Source organism: Dufourea novaeangliae, unplaced genomic scaffold (genome assembly GCF_001272555.1).
Source record: "Dufourea novaeangliae isolate 0120121106 unplaced genomic scaffold, ASM127255v1 scaffold21, whole genome shotgun sequence".
Lineage (NCBI taxonomy): Eukaryota > Metazoa > Arthropoda > Insecta > Hymenoptera > Halictidae > Dufourea > Dufourea novaeangliae.
Window position 1 is genome coordinate 5924560 of NW_015373910.1, and position 26471 is coordinate 5951030.

Sequence of the window (26471 nt, forward strand, 5' to 3'; positions counted from 1 at the left end):
TTTGTTGGAAACTAAAATACTCATATATAACAGAACACTCTATATAATCTTGCAAGGTATCATAATGAGATTATATTATTTTGCAATGTTATGATATTTAATAAACTATCGTATAAAATAATAATTAGAAATAATTATATGTTAACAGTTCTCTCTTTATATGTAGCATCATAGTGCGAGTTAAACAAAATGAATCAAGTACTGGATAAATTAAATCAACGAATAAATGCAGCTAACAAGCATCGAGAAGTTGTTAATGAATATAAAACGCTACAGACAGATGAGGAGAGAATAATATTTACTCTTAAAGTTATGTTAACATATGATATAATACCTAAAATGTGTGGTGACACAAAGGATGCTAAGGAATCTGAGAAATTAAGAGAACAGGGTAACAAGGTATTTGTTTCCAAGACATTGACAAATGTCACTATTATCGATGCTTTGAAATTATATACTAAAAGTATAGCCTACGCACCATATCCCTCTGAGCAGCTTGCTCTATCTTATGCCAATAGATCTGCAGTTTTATTAAAATTACACAAGTACAAAGAGTGTATCCAGGACATAGATAGGGCTATAATGTTAATGTATCCAGATAACTTAAGAGCCAAACTTTACATGAGGAAAATCGAGTGTCTGCAAGCCCTGAAGCCTCCAAACGTAGAAGACGCTGTGAAAGAAGCACAACAATGGTTAGAGAAAATCTCTTTGGATGACATTAATTACAAGAAATTAAATGATAAAATTGTATCTTTAGAATATAGTTTGAAATCGCATAACTTTAAAAAACAGAACGTCGGAGAACATCGGACTCCATATCTTGTTCCTGAAATAAAGAGTTATAACACTGAGATTCCATGCGCTTCAGACGCAGTAAGTTTGAAGTACAATGAACAGTACGGTAGGCATATTATGGCTGCCCGTAACATAAATCCTGGAGAAGTAATTGCCATAGAAACACCTTATTCATTAATTCTAAATCCTAACAATGTACACACCCATTGTTCGAACTGTTTAGAGGTATGTTGGAATAACATACCCTGCAACTATTGCACTTTTACTATGTACTGCTCGGAAGAATGTAGGGCTTCGGAATGGAAGAAATATCATGACATAGAGTGCTCGGTGTTTCCCCATTTGCTAAAAATGGACTTTAGTAAACTCGATTTATTTAGCTTAAGGATTGCCGTGCAGGCTGTGAGAGATAGTAGTATACATGATTTAAGAGAGGAGGTGAAAGATGTTGATAGTCATGACGGTAATTATATTAAGGAACACTATTGTAGTTGTCTCCAAGCTGCTTATCCCTACTTATTGTCATGAGTACGGGTGCTCATTTTTTAAGGAAATTAAGAAATAGTGGTAATAGGAAGGGAAATATTTCACTCAGAGATGCTTACAATGCTACTCTCCACCATAACTACGCATACATCACATGTAGAAGTAATAATTTTAATTGATCTCTTTCAGATATTCGAACAAAAGGATTCTCTAAAGATGGAATTTTTGCAAGCGATCAGTATAGAAGCATATTAAGTCTTGTGACAAACACTGACAAACGTTCGGTCCATGATCTCTTTAGGCGATCTATGGATTCTTGTTTCATTTTATATTTCGTAACAACATGTACCAGCATGTTTGGGAGTCCATTGGAAAAAGACCTATCTGTCCTAATGCAAAACACCGATGTCACATTCGTTGGTAGTCTGATATTAAGACACCAGCAAACCATTCCTAGTAACGCGCATAGTGTATGTCATTGTAAAGGAAATGATTCTATAAATACACTAATAATCATTTATTTTCTTATTAGACAGAATTTTTAATGAAATTGATGGTTGCAGTTCCCAGAGGAGTATGACATGGATACTAATGAGCGCGGTATAGTTGCTATGCCATTTTTCAGTTTAATTAATCACAGCTGTAATCCAAACGTACTGAGAGTCTCAAGGCCCAAAGACATAGTCATTTATGCCATGTACCCTATTCAGGAATGTGAACAGGTAATATGGTGACACGTAGTTAAACATAAAGATATGGTGAGGTTGTAAACGTAATATAATAAACGTACTTAAGGATAACGATATAGTCGGGTTGACGTCATAAAGAGAGACGTGATTCGGCGGTTAACGAAATCATGATAATCGTGAAAATTTTTGAAAACTTGAAGCGATTCTGGGTCCGAGAATTCTGACTGGGTCGGATCTACAAAAAGAGCTTCTGTCTATGTCCCACTGGGTTTAGTACCTTAACTTCATATAGTTATATTTAGATATATTTAAATATTAATACGTGTTACATGAATCTAACGTTACTGATATAAATTATTTTCTTCAAGATATTTGACAATTATAGTTACCACTATGCGCTTTCTCCGAAAGCTACGAGACGAAAGGCGCTTTTCGAACAATATTATTTCATCTGTAATTGTATACCGTGCCAAGATGACTGGCCACTGTTCCAAGATGTGCAATCGTTCCAAGTGAGTTAATAATGAAACATGTATCTAAAGAGGTCTGGGTATAAAACTTTATTGTTTGTATGTTTTATCATAGAGTTTAGTTCAGGATGCTAAAGTTGCGGCGATGATCGCGAGTGTGCTAATGAAATCAAATAATTACTTGACTACGGCTGCCAAAGGAAATGTGTTGGACATGGATCACATTGTCGATGACTTATTACAAATGATCAAAGTTTTATACAATCTGGTACCAATGCCCTGCCTAGAAATGAACACTCTGGTAGAAATTTTGAAACGCGTCTACGCATTGCACGGGAACATATTTGAGATTCCTAAAATGTAGATGTGCACCCTGCAGTATTTTATATAACTCGTTGATGTTAATTTGTAAGTAGAAATAACTACGCTTGATTAGAATTGAATAATTTCTGTATAAGATTGTTGCTTGCTGCATTAATAAAATGTGCCCACATATTATAAGTAGATTGCAGATGTCTATGTAAGTTATTTTTTTTATAGATGCATTTAAAGAGGTAGAAAAAAAGATTAATTCTTTTTATTGAAAGTTGTATAAAACAGATTGTATTCTCTTTTGACGTATTTTACCCGCTGTAAATATATGAACGTCCGCAATCTAATTGCAAATATATACATACTTTTATATAAATATATGTATGTTGTACTGTCTCTGTGTTTCAAATACGGTTTAACAAAGATCCAAAGATCAATGTATAAAAACATCTTAATAAAAATGACATAAATGTAATATCTTTTCTCTCTTGATTCTAATTATTCACAATTAGAGTACTAACTGAACTATATTCGTCGATTATATGTCATTAGTTTGTTAACTAACATCCTATAGGTGCTAAAGCCTATATTTAAATTACGCAGCTTGAGGTAGAGAAGTAGTAGGATGCACATTAGAATCTTCTATAAATTATTAAGTTTTAAATACTGCTGACGTCTGATTACTCAATGTATATCTTTACAAATTGGTTTATCTTACGAATAACCAACTGATTATTGGTAATAAAATTGTCAATCTAATAGATTGATATAATTTGCTAGAACCACTGTTTCCCTGGTGATCATTCTCAATTTTTTTTACATAATTAATCCTCCATTCAACAGCTGGATGCACAGGACTGTGTTTCTTAAAGTACTCAACAAGTGCATCTGCTGTAGTCACACCTGAAATAAAAGATGTTGCACTTCTTTTGTTATTAAACCATAGTAAATTTAAGAGAGTTTGACTATTGCACATTTGATAATGTTTGCTGGATGTGTATACTCTCAATAAGGAGTAAGTAACATACCTAAAGGCTGGGTCTTGAGATCCTTCAGCATAACATATCCATCGCCACCAGCCTGCATAAAATCATTGAGGAGTACATTATACGTTTCATTTTTTTTAAGTTCACTGTATGATGGAATGCTGCAAGATGCACATTGCACCTGCACTGATACCACCCTAGAATTCTTCGGTCGAGTCAAATCATAAACCACCTGTAAGATGAAAGTATCTCATCAGGAATAATGTTTCTTTCAGTTAATAAGTACCGATGTCCAGAATATTGTTAAGTACCTGAAGACCAGAGAACTGTACGAATGCACCATATAAATTTGCAGTTGTGCCTATTTCTAAGTTTTGAACGCTCCATTCCAGAACAGATAAAATTAGTTCCCCAGTCATCGGGGCTCTCAGTATGACATTGTGGAAGGGTAGTACGCTAAGAATATCTCCCATGGTAACTTTATCATCATTGCTTCTAGTGATGGAAGTTCTAATACTTCCACTGTTATGGAAAGCAATGGCAGCATCTGTCCATCCATTCCTGCTTGCATACTGTCCAACATTATAGTCGATCATGGCATCGGTGACCAGATTACCAAGATTGCATTCCATGCGTCTGCAGACTTTGCTGTCCCCTTCCAGGAGAACACGAGTCTTACCAACCACTGTGAGACTTACATTGTCAATGGCTCCTCTCATTTGATCTAATACTTGCAAAATGTCCTTTGCCTGTTTGACAATTGAAATAAGTATTAAATAATATTGATATATATTGCTTGACAGAGTTATAGAGTAGTATTCTCAATGCATCATATACTCCTTACAATTTCTGGAAACTAATTTGGATTTATTGTCGGACTTAAGTAATTGTTAACAATTTTTAAAGAACGTATTGCTTTTTACAATGCCTGTAATGCGTAAGACAAAGAGCATTGATTGTGCGACAAGGACAGAGATATTATCATGCGTGCCACCTACTTTGTAAACGGATTCATGACCCCCTGATACGTATTAGGATAACAGAATAACGGAAGAGGTATTAGACAGAGAGGGCGCTATACGAACGCCGAACGTGCGACAAGGATAGACAATTTTCCGACCAGAAGCTTTAGCAGTGGAAATAGGCGATTTTTCAGCTCCTGGTATTAGGAATACAGAATAACCGAGGAGGTTGTAGACAAGGACAGATGTTGTATAGAGTGAGACAGAGATAGTAAATTCCCGCCAAATTCCATAACCCAACTAACGTTAGAGAATGTACAAATATCTCAATATTTAAGAACAATTCATAACTATTTGCAACTGAAGAACATAGAACAGACCCCAGGCAATATTCACAACCCAGTTGTCGGTACCTTTGCCATCGAATTAATAAGTTATTAATGATTATCGGAACTGATGTTCAAGGATCGCATAGTGTAAGTGGACACTGGCCACATTATTCATTAATTTATTAATCTAAGATGCACATTTAGTATATTTTTGCAGTCTAAGAATGTAGAATGAACCTTTAGCTAATTTCCCATATCCCTTTCCAACAGTTTTCAGGTTCAATTAATTTGTTACGTACAAGTTTTTACTATGTTGATCGCAGTAACCTCACGCAATTCGACAGTCGCCTGTATTATTCATTATTTTCCTAGTTTTACGAGATAATTCGTGGTTCTATCTAGTATAAGAGTCTAGTATGGGTCTCTGGTAATCTTGATGTAACACTTTGGAACACGAATGGTTTGTTATTAAGGAGTTATTAACAATTTCAGCAAGTGTTATCTTCTCTCCAATGCTTGTAATGTGTAAGACAAGGAGCGACGATGTGTGCGACAAGGACACAAATAGTATCATGCGTGCCACCTACTTTGAAAACGGATTCATGATCCCCTGGTACGTATTAGGATAACAGGATGACCGAAGAGGTAGTAGACAGAGAGGGCGCTATACGGTGACACAACGTGCGACAAGGATAGACAATTCCAGAGTCAACCGCTTCGTCCATGAAAATCGGCTGTTTTTCGACCCCTGGTATCAGGAACACAGAACAGTCGAGGAGGTGTTAGACAAGGAAAGCACATATATAGTATGAGACAGAGATAGTCAAATTCCCGCCAATTCCATAATCAAATGAAGCGTTAGAACATTTACAAGCAACAAATTCTCTGCTAATAATTTATGACAATTTGCAATCGGAGAAGATAAATCAGACTTTCAGCAACATTCACATAACCGTTTGCACTAGGTTTGTTTCGTAATTAAATAGTAATTAACAACTAATGAAACCATTGCCCTATACAGACGTGTTAGTAACTAACACTACTTAGTTTAATTATCTATTTAGTACCTTTACACGCATAATTAACGCACTTTTGTGATTGAAGAATGTAAAGGAGGCCTCTGTAAGTATTCAGGTAGCAGTATTGAATAGATTTTGGCTGGAATTAATTAGTTATTAACAATTTTTGGAGGTCGTGTTTCCTTTTCTAATACCCGTAATGTGTAAGACAAGGAGCATCGATTGTGCGACAAGGACAGAGATAGTATTATACGTGCCACCTACTTTCAAAACGGATTCATGATCCCCTGGTACGTATTAGGATAACAGGATGACCGAAGAGGTATTAGAGAGAGAGGGCGCTATACGGAAACCGAACGCGCGACAAGGATAGACAATTTCTGGACTCACTCTTCTGTCATGTAAACCGGCCGTTTTTCTGCCTTTGGTATTAGGAGCACAGAATAACCAAAGAGGTTTTAGACAAGGAGAGTTGTCGATAGAATGAGACGAAGATAGTAAAATTCCCGCCAACTGCGTGTCTATTCAAGCGTTAGAAAGTTGATAAACTATTCACTTTTAAATAACAATTTATAAATTTTTACTAATGGATTATACAGACTGGACTTTTAGCATCTTTCACGTGTTACTTTTGAGTAGGTTTTACATCAAACGAATCAGTTATTGTCTTGTTTCTAGCGTTTCTACCTTTCGACGTCACATGATTTGACAGTCGTACTTGTAATTTTCAAATTATTATATTTCTATGATCAATTGGTGATATTTCACAGTTTGAAACAGTAGCACGGACGTTACCGAACTGTCATGTTGTGATATTAAACGAGATTTGTTTGAAGTTAATTAGATATGTAACAATTTCTGGAGGTCTGTTTGTTTTAATAATGTCTGTAATGCGTAAGACAAGGAGCATCAACTGTGCGAGCAGGATAGAGATACGATTCTACGTGCCACCAACTTTACGAACGGTCTCATAACCCCCTGGTACGTATTATGAAAGCATGATGACCGAGGAGGTATTAGACAAGGATGGAAATATAGAAAGCATAACCGCGGGAGCGAGAAAGAGATAGTAGATGTTATAAAATCGGGAAAAATGAATAAACTGTTCCGTTATCGTCGGAGCAAGGAATAGCGATCGAAATCGTCCAATTACCTGTTCGATACTGTTGTCAACCAAGACAGGATTGCCCCTGATGTCGGTCACTTCGCCCTTCGAATCGAACTTCACCGTGAAGTTTCCCAAATACTTTGTGTAAGCGTACGCCTGCACCACGTACACCTTTCGGCCGTTTTTCTGCTTTATTTCCGTCGGATAGAGGCCTTCCGGTACCTCGAGATCCGGCTGTTTCCCGTTATAGAGGAAGGTGTTGGTGTGACCGCCGATCACAAGATCGATATCCTCCACTTCTCTAGCGATCTTTTTGTCGACGTCGAAACCAGAATGTCCCAGAGCGATCAGAATGTTTACACCTTGGCTCTTCAGCTGTTTCACCTCTCGACGGATACTCTCCACCTCGTCCATGAAGATCACATCTTCCGATAGTTCACCGTCAGGATCGTGCTGTTCAAGAGTCTCGTTTTCGCCAGATTTGGTTGCTTGCTAAGGTCCAGGTTCGCGGTAACTATGGGGAAGGAGGCGTTCTGAATGAACGGGATAAGACCGTCCACACCGTCGTCGAACTCGTGATTGCCCAGACTCTGTAGACGAGAAGATGATTTTCTTATTCAATGATAATATTCTGTCTTCATCTTCCTAATACGTCTATCATTTTTTCAATTATTAAGTTGAGTAATGCTTCCTCGGTTTCAAATTTACACAGTGGTAACGAATTAATATTTAATTAGTAATAAAGAAAAATGTGTGAAATTGACGCCGAGGGAAGGGATGGTTAACCGTTCCAGTTATTTTCCATGGATTATTATTCTATTCGAGGTTTGTACGCGTCCCCTATTCGCGAACGAACGTGCCCATTAATGATTGATTTGGCAGAAGAGAAACATTTGGTTATTTTTTTTTGTTCCGCGACTTTTTTTATGGTTTTTTCGTTTGATTTTGTAGGTCGCCTTGGGGCGACAGCTATCCGTCAGCCATTTATCCGGACAGGTAAGGTCGTCGATTCACGAATTACCGATGGTGACTAGCGATATTCAAACCAAAGTATTTCTACAACTCAATAATAACGCGTGGTTTGGAACTCCATTTCGTAATGTCTCGTGTTGTAACAGTTTCAAAATGTTAAAATATTCTTGCGAATCATTTCTATATCACGTAATATACTTAAGAACACGACAAAACATTTATTTGGTACTTTTTAAACAATTTGTCAATGAAAGGGTTAAATTAACCATTTTCTTCACTTTTATATTGCAATAAAACTTGTCAAATATCTCAAAAAAGTTTCTTCTTGTAACATTTCAATCATTGTTAAATAATTATTACCCTTCGACAGAAAAAAAAAGGTAATATTATTGTATAATTATTTCTAAATAACAGAGATGGGCAAATTCATTATCTAGATAAAATGTTTCGAACAACGAATAAAAGATAAAAAAAAGTATTCCGTCATTTTTAATCGTTTAAAGGTGGAAATTTAAATTTTTATAATAAAATAATACTTCTTTATCTCAGAACGACACCCTTAGATAATGCTGCTTTTCTCTGTGTATTATTCGAATAAAATTCTGCCCAACTCTGTTGAATACCAATATTGCGCAAGAGACCTTACATCACGACGAGGGAATTCTCGAGATTGATGCACGATAAATCTTTAGGGGAAACGTATTTAAGAGACATGCGTACGTGTCGGGCGGGCGAGTTGCAAGAATTTTGTTAACGTACGGTAGCGTTCGGAGCCAACAGATTCAGGAATTTGGCAACCACCTCCCATTTGTACACGTTGTACCACATGGATCCTTGGTAAGTGTCCCCAGCGTTCAAAAACAGACAGGGAACCGAGGATCGTCTCGCTTGTCGTAAAAGGGTTGCTATCCTCGCGAATCCTCCGTAACATTTGCCTGCCTCTGCGTCCTTCTTCGAGCAGACACTCGACAATCTCGATGTCTGTTCGAACCTAAAGAATCAAGAAAATTCATTTTCATAACGAGTTCGAATATCAACGGAGGTGAATTTCAATGAATGATTTCCGAACGATGCGGCGATAAATTCAGCTGAATGCTGGATCGTATCTCGTCGATCGGCCGGATAAGAAACGGCAAAAACTTGACCGGATGCACTTGGTATGGTAAAAAAGAGCACAATGAGGAATCGATACGTAGAACATAGCCGATGAAAAACAGGAAGCTTGCGGAAAATTGCAGAAGTATTTCTCGATACGAGAATAGGAATTAATAATTAAACCGCTCGATCAGGTGTTAATTAACGCCAAGCTGCTCGTGATTAGCGTTCGACGCGTGGCAGAAACAGTTCAACTGACTAAATATTTACTCGAACGTGTTGCAATTCTCGATTATGTTGCGTGGTCTTTTTTTTTTTTTTTTAAACGAAAGGAATTTCTGAGGCTATACTGGTAAGCAGTTTAATATTAGTCGTTCACAATTTTGTCAGATTTTACGATCACTTGAATTAACTTTTTGTATTTCAAATAAATTTCTTTGATAATTCCTGTGGAGTTGATCACTTGGGCAAACGAACGGACTCGCATATCTCGCCATAAAACAGATGTTACGTTAATAAAAGATACACACTTTTTTTTATTACAGAGCTCGTTATCTTCATGACGATGTATTAAATTCCTTGTAAAACACAGCGAATACAAAATTTCCATTTTTGCGAACAGTGTTTAACCCTTATTTGTTGAATTCACTTAACTATTTGTCCCTTCATTATATTAATTTTTTACCACTGTGTTAATTTGACATCGAGACACAATTTATTAGGTGAACAAATTAATTCATGGCCCTCGAAGTTAATTATTGACTAAAAACCGCCATTATTCTTTCGGGATTCGTCAACTGGCCCCAGAAATGGCATAAATGCATAGAAAATGATAGGGAATATTGTCAAGATTAGACTGTATTTTGGATTTTTTTAAATAAACAAGAAATATATGGAAAGAAAGCCAAGAATTAATTTGTACACTTAATAAGTTGGGAAAATGATGGACGAACGAGAGCTAAGAAGAACAATCTGATATTTCCGCGAGTACCATTTCTATATCTCAAATTTCTTTGCTATTCTTTTTAGTAACTTTTTCAACGGGGCAAAGAAAATTGTAATTCTCGATATTGACGCAGGAATAATCTGACTTTATTCAATCTCAAAGAACAATTTTTATGCCAACAATTACCTCGAGTGCATGTCGTTCGTGTGAACGATCCTGACGGTGAGTCCTCCGTCATTCGTCGCGATAGGATTACCAACGACCCCATCAGAAACCGCAGCGATGGCGCAGCAAAATGCGATCAAAACCCTCATCATGTTCGCCAGTTTAATTTTTCGTGGAATTTCACGCACAGTTTCGTTATCTCGTGTATTTACAGGTGAGCCAACAGGTTGCGTTGATAGAATGCAGCTGTCGAATCATAAGAAACAATGAAAAATTGTTCCGTCGCATCATGGCCATTTCTTCGCGTTCTAAAATTACGTCACCAAGGACTACATTCCTACGAGAATTATAAATCGATTTCACGGATCGCTGGATACTACATATTTTTAATCAATTTAAAACAACTCGTTTGTTTTTCCTTTAAAAACAGTCATGGACGCTTGAAATTTTCTAGATCGTTAATTTTATTTTCGAAACCGTGCAAGTGCGTCTGGGTCCTCGGCATTTCGAGCGTAAAATAAGATCGTCTGGTGTGCTTCGAAAGCCATGGATAATCTAAATAACGTAAATGTGTGAACAGGTCGGATGAATTTTACAGCGAATAATTCGTTCTTGAGTCTGTAAACCGGAAGTCGAGGGAGACCAAGGAGTCGTGAATGGCACCCGGAGTGCCTGATGGAATTCTCTTGCGAAACTCGACGGTCGCCGTTGCCAAACGAGCCTTTCCAACGCCGAAAGTCGCTGACATTAATATCGTGCTCGCGCCAATAACTGACCACCGTGTTTACCTGTCTGAAATGAATGGGACACATCTCGATCGTTCTCGATCAAACGGCAAAGTTTGATCCTCGAAGCAAACGTCCACGGCGTGGATTATCATGAATCGCGACGTTTGCGAAATCGACGCGGTAGTTTTCGTTAATTGATATGTTCCCCGAGTCTTTTAACGCGTTTTTCGATCAGTCTGAATCGTGAGGTAGAATTCGTTCGTGGCGAATCAGCAGAAAAACTTGCGAATGATTAGATTCCTGCGTGAGAATCAATGAAATTCCTTGACTCGTGTTGGGTTCTTTGGTTATTACGCGGTGATAGACAAGGTGTTCATTGTCCTTTTGGATTTTTTACATTGTGCTTCCTCGTTTTGGAGATTCTAATGGTGAGATTCTAAAATTTGGGGAATTGAATTTGAATGTGGACCAATTGTAAATTTACGAATTTATCTTATGAGTTTTATTAAATAATTTTAAATGGAATTGTATTTTCTGATTATCAGGTGGTGACAGTCAAGGTGTTGTCTTTCTGGATCTTTTATAATATGCTTCTTCGTCTTGGAGATTCTGATGGTGAACAAAGTAAGATTTGAGGAATAGAATTTGTAAATTGTTGTAATATCAAGTGTATATTTGTTTCGACAATTTTTTTAAAATGCTTCTAATTACGATGCCCTTAAAACGAGGCTATCAATAAATATTTCCGGTAAATGTTTACGGTATCGCGTGACAAATTAGTCAGGGAATAATTGACGTTAAGTACAGTATCCTCGTACAGATCGTTCGTTAATTGAAAGTGTGTGACTCTGGTATACAATATTTATATATGAAACAATAGAAGTTAATAGATGGAAAAAAAAGACTTGGGCAAAAAAAAAATGAAAGAGAGGCTCGAGGCTGAATAAACAAGAATTTTCTATATTTCTTCGCGTTCTTATCTCTGCATATAGAAGCTTCATATCTCGCGTAAAAATTTACGGTCGTTAATTGTTTTTAAAAAGAAAAATGACCGTTGCCCTCGGTATTTATTTTTCACAGCGTGCAATTTCCTGTTCAATTATACTTTTAAAATATCGTTCGAAAGTATCGTTACAAAAAGACACAAATATTCGTAATTGTCCGATATGAAAGCCTATTTATGATGCTCAAGGTTGCTGCTTAGTAATCGCAACATCTGTAAGTAGAAGATATCAGTAATGTCAACCAACATAATTGGCGAGATAAGAGACCGAAAAAGACGTGGTTCCGCGACAAAAGTACTGGTGCAACTGACTGAAACGATGTTCAACTCTAGAATGTCCTTATCAGTCTTTGAAATTGGAAGATGTTCGAATTCAAGTGTTCCATTCAAGGGTGATTGGACGAGTATCTTTTCAAATGACACAAAAAAATAAGTATAACACTAATAATTTATTAATTAATAACCTGAAAGATACTTCGACTTGGAAGATACGGTGTCTGTTTAGTTGTGAAAGTCAACGAGTAGACTTATTAAATAACATCTTGCAGAGTCCTTTTTTTTAAAACAGAAATTCAGATAAGCTTTAACAAGAATCAATGAGTGTTTACCTATTCAATATGTCTACAAAATTGCTTCAAGGTTCATCTACTGTCTGTAAAGTTTCCTTCTCGAAAGACAGCATTGGACGGTCCCAAAATGATTCCTCGTAAAATGCATCCGAACCACGCAACCTTTGATCTAGGCCTGTCGAAGGTTTGCTCTTTTTTATTATTCTAAATTCTACTCACGGAATTCGCGACGGATAGATCACGAATAGATCACGGATGTACACACACTGATTTCCATTACATTTACAGGAACGAAAATTCAGACAAAACGTTTATTTCAATGTACGAGAAGTTTATTTATATAAAACTTAAGTATCATTACAAATAAATATTCAAGTATCGTTCTCACTGTGTTCTGTAGTCTTTTATAAAATATCAATTCGTAAAATCCGCGATCTATTTATGAATCTAGTCTCCTTCCATGGTCCTTATTGCAACGATAATTATGTTCCTCCGAGTGTCACAAAGCACGTGTCAATGAAACGCGAAGAAACGAATGTAATATCTTCAGCCAAAAGTTTGGAATCACTTGTTGATTCGCACCGAACTTTCCTCAAACTCGAGATTAACCATCACTGAAACGATCACTGATATCTTCGATCTTTAACACTAAAACTATCAAAACAGTAAAAATGACTGTGTCAGTACACTTTCATAACGATAATTAAAATGTTATCACATTAAACATACTTCTTATTTTATTTTTGACACCATAAACCTCCTAAGAAAAAATGAAAGTTTCCTTGTTCAATTCTGTCTTCGAAAATGACTTCATAAAGTATTATTCCGCATAAAGATCCGCAGTGCAGATTATCGATCTGACTAAAAAATCTATGTACGTTTCCATATATTTAGTGTTAAATTACTTGACAATCGAACCACCCTCTCGTTTTATCCATTCGAAAAAAAAAAAAAAAAAACGTGCTTCCAAGCTTTTGGCCGGCATTGAGTGTACCTACAGCACGTGAACCAGCGCCAAACATCTCACAGCTGCGTGTCGGAAGTTCGCGATCCGTTCGCGGGACGTACGAATATAAGAAGTTTAGAGTGAGGTCTTGAAGCTGGCTCTAAAAATATGCTGGCCGCCGGAAACGTGACGAACACACCGGTGTTCGCGAGGACGACGCCAGGTATACAACGATATACCTTTATACCGACAAAATCGGCGGTCCGATTGCACAATGGACCACTGAACGAGCGGGACCAGACGTCGAACCGATTTTCACGAGCGGCCAGCGTCGACTGAGCGCCTCGATCCACCGTTGAAAAGCTCGAGGAGAGGCCAACGTATGTACACGCGCGCCAACGATCTCGCGCGAATCGCCTTCGTGCAGTGGATCACGCTGGATCGATCAGGGACTTCTATCGAAACGTAAATTACTGGTATTATACCGGTATTTTCGGTTGTACCTTCGCCTATATAACCCTATATAAGCCCTGCCCTTATAGAAATCGAAAATATACCGGAATTGATTTCGGTTTTCGGTAATATTTCGGTTTCAGTATAGCTTTGATGGCATAATACCGGTATCAATACCGGTTTAAGTCCCTGGGAGCGATCGAGCTTATCGTGAGAGGTCTGTCTATTTTGAAAATTGTTGAGTTTCTCTTTTTTTTGGCAATTTCTTCTGATGTTTGTTAACACTAGGTTTATGGGACGCGTCATTTTGACGTATGTCGAATTTCACAAGGAATATTATACAAAACCGTTTACATTTTTCTCCTACAGTGACGTCTCGATGAGTGCAACGTAGGTACTTGCGTCCCCTTCGGAGCATTCATGGCATGGCGGAAAGATTTTTTTATAAGCGTCATTTGTTAATGGTTTTTTCAAGGTCACCTAAGTTTTTTCCTGTTGTACGTTACAGCCAACATTATTATGCAAGGAAATGCGATAATTTTAAATTTGCTAAGGAAAAGTTCGGTTGTTAAATACTAAATTTATAGGTATTATAATTATGTACTTGAATCTTAATGAAGAGGTGTCTTTAGGAAATATCTATGTTACCATCGTGGGAAATTGTATCGAGACCTTGGAAATTGTATCAAGATCTTGGAAATAATTGTAGGCACCAGTATTCTTTTTAAAAGCCTTCAAAGTAAACTCTGGATAGAATTGTTCGAAGAAACGAAATTTCTTGCACAATTTTAGACGGTAATTGGCCGTTAGTTAATAATCTGTCAAAGATGGCTTTACTCGGGGAATACACGTATGACAGGGTTAATAAGAAAATAATGGCGGTGTTAGATGGAAAGGGAACGACGTTGACAAGAGCGTGTTTGCCTACTCTACTTTCCTCGGGGGGGGGGGGGGGGGAAAAAAAATGTGACAGTTGGTCCAATCACGAGCATGTAAAGTTCGTATCTACATCAGATTTTAATATTATCATAAATCGAACACGTTGAAAATAAAGCACGTGACATATGGATATTTTATCTTCTTTATCGCCCACTGAGTAGATAAATCCTACAGATAAGTATCCTCTCTAAAAGTAGTAGAACCGATCTTATTAATGTTACATATAAAAGTGTCAAAAGAATTAGAAAATGAAAGTGTTTCATTTGTTCAATATTTCATTTCAAGTGTAAACTGTAGAATCACTAGCTGAAAATTCGAGCATACTTCTTTCGCAACATTCTTATCTATCGAATGACTTCAACGCTCCGACTGTCCACGTGGATGGACGCGACCAAACAATAGTAATTATAACTTCGCTTATCTAGGTCCCGTACATTGGGAAACGGCTGCTTATCAGCCGATATCTCGTCTATAAATTGTCAATCAAGCTCTATTACTTATTGGTACATCCTATCGTATCTACCATTTGACGGACATTTACCATCCGCATGGATAGAACGGTGGATCATAATAAATGCATTTGAACAGAACAGTTGCACAACGAACGTTCACTACCACGAGTCGATATTCAACATTTCGGTATATCGTTCGGTATCGTGGAGCATGGACTAGTTCCATATCGTTACACGATATTTCTTTCTTTTTTTTTTTCTATTACCACCAGGTGAACTGGTTATCAATTAGCAAACGTAGGTGACGGAATCTGCATAACGTATCCACCTTCGCAGCAATTTTTGCCCTGTCACGCTTCAGATAAAAATCGCGAGTCGGCATAATAAAACAGAGAGGCGATTTGCGTGACGAACCTGTTTCGAGGCTCGATAAATCCAAGAGGAGGGGGTGGGGGGAATATTCCATTCGGTGCTATGTAATTATCTTACTTGATCAAACCTTAAATCGTTCGACGAAATTTGCACATCGCGAAGATAAGTCTATCTTGTAACAGCCACTTCGGACGATGTGATTTTTTGGAATGGTTCGATACTTTTATCAAATCGGTTGGTAATAACTATAGTGTTTATATATTTATAGCATCTTTTAACTTGGGAAATGTGATAAAATAGGTTTCATACTATTATGTGTTACCATTTACCTAATAAAGCATCTACATACTCCTCTCGATTATCGTCTGGCTAGTTCTACACGATTATTGTCCAGGCGTTATCCCCACTCCTGGGGGAGGCCGTGGAACCTGCAAATCGTATACTTTATTGCGCCTCCAAGGCTCGGGCTTCGGGCAAAAATAAATTTATGAGGTTCTGAAGCATTTCTTCCTATAGGATTATTGTACTGGCGCGGACCCGAATTCGGGACAATAATCGAGAGGAGTAGCAGAGAATGAAAAATTCTGCTTCATTTTAATTTTTAAATATTAATGTCTGAACTGGTAAATTTGCATAAACTTCCGTAGTCTATTGATAACGATTTTCTTCTTGATTTCTCAGAAAATGTATGTGGTGATCTATTAATTTTATCATTTTTGAATTGTGTGAATGCTGCTTTCGGTTATAAATCGATTCGGCAATGAAAACCATATTGTCTGAAGTGTCTGTAACCGTTTCTCCGAAATCACTGTATAATGACTATTGATCTTGAAAACAGCTGTGTAGAATTAAATCGAGGCCGTTGGTATCGTAAAACGTCTTGAATATTAAATGGCCGGTCGGATTTCAAAAGCGCTACCGTGTGTTTAGCAGACGGAAAATTGTGGTGAGGCCAATTTAATCCTCAGACACCGTGCGAATTTTCAACCAGCGTAACATTGTTTCGTATGTTCCTTTTCGAATTTACCATTTCCTTGAAACAAATTGTCATAGTAACAAAATTATTACTCACTTATGCAATTATTACCATTGAATTTCTGAGGAAATTTTACCCTAAAAAATATTGGGTTTAACGGGAAGATGATATTAACAATATTAGACTAATTAATACTGTTATTGAGTAAATAAATCACTTTCTGTAAAAATAATACAGTGGAATTTATTTAGAATAAAAACACAGGAACTTTCCGTTCAATCCAATACGTTGACAAGTTCAATTTTCATTAAGTTTCTTTAAGGTCTTAATCACCGAAGATTTCAAATTCCAAAATATAGTGTCTCAGGGTTAAAAACGATCGAGGCCATACTCGAGTATTCCCGGGCATCAGAAATCTATCAGAATTCTTGTCGTCGCGTGATCTATGACGATCTGTGACATGGATAACGACGTCGATGTCCTGGCAAACTGACAAAAACGATCCATAATCTATATTCGAGTTCTGATGACCCACGGGCGACAGAGACCGTGGACTGTCATCGAGAAATAATTTAATGTAAGATAGTTGATACTTTAAATGCTTCTCTGACGATGTGAATATGAACATAAACGCGGCTTTTAATTCATAACTAGACACCATTGATTCGAATGTCCGAGGATATTACGTAATTTTTGAACGCACGTTTTTCCAACTTCTCGGACAGACTGACGGATACTTTGTCCATTGCTCTTTTATCGTTGATCGACTCGTGTTAAGGTTTTTTTGTCGCGTGATTTATCGATCGAGGAATGCGACGTAATATCCAGGCTCCAGTTCGATAATAACAAATCACGAGATCATCGATCACCTCGGAAATCTGATTTTTACAATCTGGAGAATTACACTGCACGTAAACGTATTTTAACATTGAAATTATAGCGATGCACATCCTAGTAATTATTAGAGGGAAGTAGTAAAATACTATCTTGTGTTTTTCGAATGTCATTCTTACAAAATAGTATGGAACACTTGGCGACGTTCTTTTAATAATTATCACATTTTCAGAAAATTATTATTATTTTATTATAATTATCGTTATCGAATTGGGTAAACTAACCCCCATCCGATGGGAGGACCGACGTCGAAGTTCAAGGGATGCGTAGCACAATATTCACGCGACACGATCTTCCGTCACACTACAGACACTACCGAGTCGAAGGTTACACGCTGACTGAACCAGGTAGAATGATATCCTGCGCAAAGAACCGAAGGATTGTAACAGGTTCCCTTTGTTTGAAATTCTTCTGACCTTCTCCCCTTTTTGTCGCCACGTGCGTCCCCACCAATCTTCCTTTGCTATAGCCGAATCCTCCCTTGACCGATCGTTCCTCGAACTGTTTTTATCGGTTAATTACACGTTCCATTGCTTCAGAAACATTCTTGTCCTTCAGTCGAAGCTGAAGGATTTTCGAAAGAATTTCATTAATTTAAAAAAGCAGGACAATCGTGTTACACCGAGTTTTACTATATTAGTTTGTGTTCCTTTTCTTTAACATTTCAGATCGTATTGTTTTATGAAACGCATCCCTGTCTCACCATTATCAGATAAGCCAGATGCCAATGATCCATCTGTATCTTGTCGTACAAGTGTCTAGAGGTAAGTCAACAGTGGAATGTCGAAAATAACAATGCTAAAACACGACAGATCCCCGATAAATTCGTGCAGATCACGATCAGACTACAAACAGTAATTAGTAGACTGCGGAAGTTTATGCAAATTCACAATTTCAGACACGAATATCTAAAAATAAATATGGGACAGAATATTGAATTTTGTACTAGGGATTTTACTATGTTAGTAATAACACATAAACAGTATTAAATTTCATTAAAATCATTATTGCACTTTCCAAGCTGAGGGATGCTATAAATGCATAAACATCCACACTCTAGTAATTAGCCTTATTGCTACATTAATTCACCAGTTCATATTTATTTTATCTTGAAATTATTTACAAATACACACACTTCGCAACAGTCGAGAACGTCAGGCAATAGAAGTAACGACCAATCGTCGCGTGAGTCCACGTGAGAAAGCAAAATGGCGGCCAGCAAGGACGCAATTAAACTGCAACTAACCGACAAAAGATCGTAAAATTTTCGTTTACAGGGATCTTCATCGGTCGGGAACAAACGATGGATTGTGATTTTCGACAATGGGACGATCTTTATCGTCGCTGTTGTATAACGAGCGTCGTTTTCGCCTGATAATGGAGTCGCCTAAGCGTGGAAGGGAGCACTGAGACAGATCTCTCCTTTCAATCAACCAGTCCTCGGCGAGCCGACAGGTGTGTTACACGTTCGATTTCTGGTTAATTGCGTCGTTTAGTGATTAATTACTGCCTTCGTGTCAGCGGGAATGCTCGATTACGCTTGTAATTTGTCGACGTCGCGTTAAAATTTCGGTCCTCGGAGCGCGCGGATGGTCCTCGTTATTTCGCGCTCTCTTCCGGAACTCCATTCCCATTGTTTTGTCGCTTCGTTTTTTTTTTTTTTCGCTTCTTCTCAATTAACGCTGTGGCACTTCGTAATCGTTAAAATTTAGCGCGCTGTGTCATGCTATTATTGTCGTCCTATCACGTGATCGGGAAAGAATAAAATTTGTCCTCTAACACTTGACATTGCAGCGTCAGCTGTCCGTTTATGTGGTAACAGAATTTTGTGATTACTGTTTTGTTAAATTCTTAGGTGTACAAATTAAAGTGTTGACTCGCAATTAATTATTTATCAAAAATCGCTAATTTTTTGTCGACAGGGGATTCGCTAACTGTCCCGGAAATGGTGTAAATGTGTAGGAAGTGATGGGGAATATTTTCAAATATGACTGTATTTCGGTTATTTGTTAATAAACTGGAAATTTGTGAAAAGAAGGTCACAGAAAAATTTGTACACTTAATACAAAGAGAATAATATTCTTTACCTCTGTGCACGCTACTCATTCCTATTATTCAGAATTTTATTGATATCCACTTAGAATAGAATTAAAATTGATATCGAATTACAGTTAACGTTTAGTGTTGTTCGCGTATTGACGGTATTATTTTATGTCACAGAGTGAATATTTACAAAAATTAAGCTTCGACTCGTGTTTTCATATGCTCCGTCAATATTGGGTCTCGTCGAATTAATCTACGTCAAGCTGAAACTGTGTTAGGGTCGCTATACAGACCGAGGAATTAGTCACGGGTATCGAATAACGCGATAACGATATCGTAATTATTTTAAAGTAACCGCGAAGACAATTATTGTGTGCTCAAGGATCTTCATTCATTACATTTCCGGCTGGTATCGTTTCCGATAAAACCGGTGCATGTTCTTCGATAAAAGTGGAGCGAAAGAAAATATTTACTAACCGCATAACAATACTTTTTGTATTTTCTTTCCTGATACAATTGTGCCATGAAAAAAGAGCCATTGGTCAAACACAATTCGATTAATTGCTTTTGAACACTTTGTTTTACGTTTTAATTTCTCAGACAATCAATGAGTAAAAAGATAGATACGATCCATTGCTTCTATTATACTTTAATTCTTCTCCTTAGAAAAACTTATCAGTAAATCGAGAGCTTGGAACTAGTGTTCCAGAACGAAATCTTTTAATTACACCATATTCTCTGTTAACAATGTTATCAGTTGAGCGTTCACAATTAAACTTCTCTTGAAATTCACGAAGTAACTTAAAATTATATTCTTCACTTTCGGAATCGTTAAATGGCGTACATGGATCATTATCCTTTAGACCCAATTTTGGTACACTTTTGAGCACTCAACTCGACATGACTTTCGTACCAATTTCTCTATTGATCTGTCGATTATTCATTTGTCTCATTCCAAGGTCAAATAACATGGTCCATAATCGTTTATTTTCTACCACAGAATTGATCAATCTCTTCTCGATCGTAGGACAAAGTTATCAAGATGAGTCGAAACTGATCACCCATCGAGATCGAAGGAATCACCAGAAAAATCGTTGATTTACAATAACAACGCTGTTCACATTCCATCGATATCACGAATCCACAATGCAGACGATTTGGCTGCTGTTTTTCCTGTTCCAAATATCCACTGGCTTCACCGGAAGAGGACTGTATTACCCAGGACGAAATGATCTATTCGAGCTGTCGGTGATACACTTAAACGATTTCCACGCGAGGTAGGCCACGTGTGTTCATTCAACCGATTTCCATGGAAATATGAACAACGTAGAAAGCACGAAGCAAGGTCATTGAATATGTTTCCGCTAATTACCACCATTGGCAACAAGAATTTGCTGCATAATTATCAAAACGATTTCGCCTTTCTATTGCGTTTATTATTGAATAGCATATGGTAATTACACTCACTTGTGCAGCTGGTTGTAGAAACTATTAACAATTATTATAAATTTTAGGGAAACAAGCTGTACTAGAAGTACTTTCCGACTATTTAGCAGATTTAATAATCCTTTCGAACTTTTCATCCTTTCGATGTTTTGTTCACTAATATTTTTTATGTGAAAATAAATTTAAAACCATTTAAAGTAATATTATGAATTTTACTTTAAGAATCTTGCTCTTTGGTGAGCATTTCTGTAATTTTCTGGAACTTTCTTGAATTCAATCGTGTTTCGAATGCTTTTAGGTTCGAGCAAACGGGTCCAGAATCCGGCACATGTCACGCAGACAAGGAAAAGGATTGCGTCGGCGGAATAGCTCGCGTATCAACGGCGGTGAATCGATTAATCAAGGAGAGACCGAACCCAATTTTTCTGAACGCCGGGGACCATTTTCAGGGGACGCTATGGTACAATGTTCATCGTTGGAACGTGACCGCGGTGTTCATGAATATGTTACCGCACGATGTTATGGTAAAAAGAGAGAGAAAGAGGGAGAAAAAGAACGAGAGAAATATCGAAAAATAGAAGGAAGAGAGGATCGTGTCACACGTCGAGGTTCTTCGGTTAATTGGGTTAAACGGTTTAACGATCGATTATTCGAACGCGGTTTCGTTCCGTTACTCAACGAGTCGAGGCGATAAAAATCGGGACGGGGATCGGCCGTGAAATTTCGACGAACGATAAACCGTTTCGATCGGACCATTCGCAACGACTGGCTGTTAATTGAAACGATCGTGGCCATATTCGTGGATAATTCGAGCGGAAGTAATCCGGATGAAAATTGGTAGGAAATAATGACCGTTTGTGGGGTAAAAGAAAACGAACACCACGATTGATAACGGAATAGTGGAGATAACATTAAGATTTTGTATTCTTTGATTAATCAAGAAGATTGGAATTTGATTGAAATGTATCTTGTAACCCTTTTATTTCCAAATTATTCAACAATTACGAAAAGAATATTTCTTCTTGCATTTTTGTCTATATTAGGGGTATACTATAGTAATGGTTAACCTCGTAATTTAAGATACTCGAAAAATCTAAGGAGAATCGTGATTTCTTGCAGACAATAGGGAACCACGAATTCGACAATGGCGTAGCAGGTGTGGTGCCATTTTTACAGAATGTCAAGGCGCCGGTGGTAGTGACTAATATAGACGCAACCGATGAACCATCGATGAAGGTACATGAACTGATAACGATCTCGAGCGAAGACCTTCTCTTAAAACATATTTCTGATCCAGGGTCTGTACAGGAACAGCACGATCCTCGATAGGAATGGTACCAAGATCGGGGTCATCGGTGTCATCTTATCAACGACAAATGTTCGTAATTATAAATCACCTGAAAATATTGTTTTCATAAGACAGTCCTTACGATTCTCTTTCTTCCGTTGAATATATTTAGATCGATTAAAAATAAATGGCCCCTCGAAAATCAGAACGTTCTAAAGACTCGAAACAGATTTCTGGTCCATTAAATCTTCTAGTTAAACACGTTTTAATGTAATCGAATCGATACCGGAAGCATTCAAGGAACTTCGATAAACTCCCTGGTTAATTTATCGGTCTCTTTCGGGATCTCAATTAACGTCAGTTACTCTTCAACGATCTTTTTTCCACTCGAGACCGAAAATGGCAGCGCCAAGGCCACGTTCAAACGGTTTAAGATGGTCTTATGTCCGAACAAGATGAGAGCATCGTTGAATATTTTTTGCTCGCGTTTCGACGATAGATCAGAACGGATTCTAAGAAGTTATAGCGTCACCACCGAAACTCGTGATCACAGAGATGCTGTAACCGAAATCGTGACTTCGCGTTTCGATGTGGGGCCTTAATTTGAATCTTGCAAATTGCCAGACAATTTCTACTACTGGGAGATTGAAGTTTCTGGACGAAGTGAAGACCGTGAACGACGAGGCACGACGTTTGAAGTCCCAGGGTGTGGACATTATTATCGTTCTGAGCCATTGTGGACTGGACGTGGATAGAAAAATGGCCGCGGAATGTCCCCTGATCGACGTGATCGTCGGTGGACACTCGCACACGTTCCTTTATACAGGCAAGTGGCGAAAAATCTCTTGATATAAAATATTTAAAAATGAGAATTTAAATTTTAAACATCGGCGAGACTCGATAATTAACCCTCTGTTATCACATTGGGTCAAATTGACCCATAATTTGACTTCGAAATCAAATATCCTTGAGGCATCATTGAAAATGGTACTGCTGTCGCCATGTAGTAGCAATTTCGGGTATAAAATAATTTTTTTTCACAACTTTTCATTCAAGAATTTTTTTAAACCGCGATCAAACTTTGACAATTTTCAAAATTCATCTGAGAATTTTTTGCGATTTAATATTGCGAATAGTTTTTAAACAATTGCTGATTGAATATTGACTTGGGTCAAATTGACCCAGTGTGAAAACTATGTTTGAAAAAGATATGATAATGGAGGGTTAAAGAAAGGGAATATTTTTCAACAATTATTTTAGATTATCATTAGACTACGGATCGCGAACATGTATTTTCTTGAACCTTTTTACGTAATATTCAGAAAATCTCGTCAGAATATTCTTTTCAATACCGAATGAAAGAAGCTGATTCATCGCTTAATGAAAGCTTCTTTCTAAAGTGGGTTAAAGTTTCATCGCGACTGCGTACAGAATCCAGAAACGATTTAAATAATACAAGATTTCGGGACAGAGGTTCGCAGAGATACCATTCAAATTAAATAACTCATAAACCATTGACCGTCTGGCCCCAAAACCGAGTATCATTAGCGTCCATATTTTAAACTCTATCGTCATGCAATGTCATTATTATACTGCGTAAGTTTATGTATTTACAGCGCTATCTACATGGAAAACACAATGAAATAAAGGTTTTAATACGGTTCGATACTATTTGTGTTGTCTCATTAACACTAGAACTACCAAACCAATCAAAATGACTGGTCAATACACTCTTACAACGACGATTAAAATGTTATGACAATACATTTATTACGATATTAGAGTGAAAAAATTAGTTAATTTCTAAATTTCTAAATTTTCAAAAGTTTTCCACATTTATCCAGCGATCGAAGAAAATATGCATTTATCGTCGGTAGTTCTAGTGTTAACGTAGGAAAGCCCTTGTTATAGGGTTTTAAGTTTCGTTCAATTTTAATCTTTCGATATTATTATAAAAAATGACGAATTTAAATTAACTTCCTCATTGTACAAGAATCTTCCCTGCTCAAAATAAATCGTCATGTTTTGCAGGTCCGCCACCCTTTATCGACACCCCCGAGGACGAGTACCCAGTCGTGGTGGTTCAAGAAAACACGAAGCGAACGGTCCTGATTGTTCAGGCGGCCGCGTTCACGAAGTTTGTAATTCGTTCTCTAGTTCGGTCCCTGTGTTTTTCTTCTCCGAGAGTGAAGAAGTCTTGCTTGCTTCCAGGTATCTGGGAAACCTGACGGTGTGGTTCGACGGGAAGGGCGAGGTGGTTGATTGGGACGGAAATCCGATTCTTCTTGATTACTCCATCCAACAAGGTGAGCTTCGCAATCTAGTGGATTGTACAAACACATTCGAATAAACGACTTGTCGTACGATGACGCGAACAGTTCCCGTGGATGACACAATATTTGATAATCGATTTTTATTACGAAGTTATTCTACAAGGACTAGTGGGGTTAAAGTGACTTGGAGTGATCTTTCACAGTAAAAGTACACTATTTTTACAGATCCCGTGATGTTGGAGGCTCTAAAGCCCTGGAAAGTGGCCGTCGACGAGAAATCGTTGTCCGTAATCGGTCGATCGAGGGTTTACCTGAGCAATGGGTGTCGTAAAAGTGAGTGCAACCTCGGCAATTTGATCACGGACGCGATGGTGGATTCTGTGAGTTGACATCATTTTTCTAAAAAAATACGAACACTTTATTAGGTTAAGAAGAATTAAGATCCGAACGTTATTACAAGATCTATTAAAAGTTTCCTTGAAATCTAGTTAGTTTTAGTATTTCTGTTCAGTGAAACTTATTTCAACTTCTGATTATTATAGTTTAATAATTTCTTTAGTTGTAGATTATAGTAGTAATGTGTTATACAATTTTTTTAAATTAACTTTTAGTACGTGGAGAAAGCAGAAAACGAGACTTTTTGGACGTATGCTGCAGTCGCGTGTATGAATCCCGGAGGAATACGTGCCCCCATCGAATCCATGGGCAAAGACGTCACTTTCGGTGATCTGATGATGGTTCAACCCTTCGAAAACACGTGGGACACCCTTGAGTTGCGTGGGAGTTGCATCTTGAAAGTGCGTGAAATACTTTCTGCGGATTTAATACCCCTAAAATTATTATTTCTTCATATTATTAAAATTCAAAGTTCTACAAGATTAAAAGGATTGAGTTCGATTGAAATATTATACTTTTTTACAAGTATTTCACTATTTTACATCGAGCATGTACGTTTAATTCGTCCTCTGTCAGAGACTGCCTGCATTACAGAAGTGTACGAAGTGTTGCAGCCTGTAAGGCGCCTACCACCATTCCATTTTTAAGTTGATAAATCGTGCAAATAAATAGTTAATTCTATGTGAAGTTTATAACATCAAATGACTAAATGTGAATTAATTTATAAACTATTATATGATCATTTTTTGATATGTAAATAATTGACGTTTTTCCAATCTCGAAACATTGAAAACTGCCTAAAAGGGAGACATCGATTAAAAAATAATATTTTGTGATTCCAGATACTAGAATTGAATGGAATTTTAGTGTGGTCCGGCTTAAAAGTGACATATAACGTCACTGGGAATACCAGAACTGTGTTGGACGTATTGATAAGGTAAATATTCCTTCTAAATTTAATTTCTATTTTTCTATACGATGATCATACTAATCTCTCAACATTACAGGTGTCGTGCTTGCGAAGTGCCAAGATTCGAGAAGCTAGTGCACGATGAATGGTACAGGATCGTGGTTCCAACTTTCCTGGTCACCGCTGGCGATGGATTCACGCCTTTCGAAACCTGCGGAAGGAATCACCAAATCGGTGACATAGATTCCGAACTATTGGAAAAATACATGAAGAAGATTAGCCCGATTACAGTCGGAATGGATCGCAGAGTAGTGTTCCAAAAGGGGGACAAAGCGTAGTCGATCAAAAGTCATTAAGACTGACGAAGACTGACCATAGTTAGACAACCATCACAGACAAAAATTATACATTCCCTTACTTTATCGTGTTCCAAAACCTGGAACGAA

At 37.4% G+C, this 26471-nt stretch overlaps 3 protein-coding genes across 4 annotated transcripts; 2 read left to right on the forward strand and 1 right to left on the reverse strand.

Annotated features, from left to right (window-relative positions):
- The first annotated feature begins 41 nt into the window (after positions 1-41).
- Positions 42-3004, forward strand: LOC107193970 (SET and MYND domain-containing protein 4-like). Of its 2 annotated transcripts, XM_015583511.1 has the most exons (7): positions 42-56; positions 167-1261; positions 1474-1754; positions 1848-2006; positions 2342-2485; positions 2559-2851; positions 2984-3004. In XM_015583511.1, the coding sequence occupies exons 2-6, from the start codon at positions 190-192 to the stop codon at positions 2805-2807; spliced, it is 1905 nt and encodes a 634-aa protein (XP_015438997.1). In that variant the 5' UTR covers positions 42-56; positions 167-189; the 3' UTR covers positions 2808-2851; positions 2984-3004. The 2 variants fall into 2 exon arrangements, with proteins under 2 accessions (XP_015438997.1, XP_015438996.1); XM_015583510.1 differs by having other exon boundaries at positions 2559-2991.
- A 232-nt stretch (positions 3005-3236) lies between these two features.
- LOC107193939 (protein 5NUC-like) lies at positions 3237-10498 on the reverse strand. Its single transcript, XM_015583479.1, has 7 exons — positions 10359-10498; positions 8891-9122; positions 7600-7749; positions 7205-7543; positions 4053-4490; positions 3784-3973; positions 3237-3658 (listed from the first exon to the last, which is right to left on the reverse strand). The coding sequence occupies exons 1-7, from the start codon at positions 10487-10489 to the stop codon at positions 3465-3467; spliced, it is 1674 nt and encodes a 557-aa protein (XP_015438965.1). The 5' UTR covers positions 10490-10498; the 3' UTR covers positions 3237-3464.
- A 10360-nt stretch (positions 10499-20858) lies between these two features.
- Positions 20859-26471, forward strand: LOC107193941 (apyrase-like). The gene is made up of 11 exons (XM_015583480.1): positions 20859-20989; positions 21457-21682; positions 22278-22394; positions 22456-22536; positions 23071-23272; positions 24478-24583; positions 24658-24752; positions 24945-25099; positions 25331-25516; positions 25958-26052; positions 26123-26471. The coding sequence occupies exons 1-11, from the start codon at positions 20859-20861 to the stop codon at positions 26361-26363; spliced, it is 1635 nt and encodes a 544-aa protein (XP_015438966.1). The 3' UTR covers positions 26364-26471.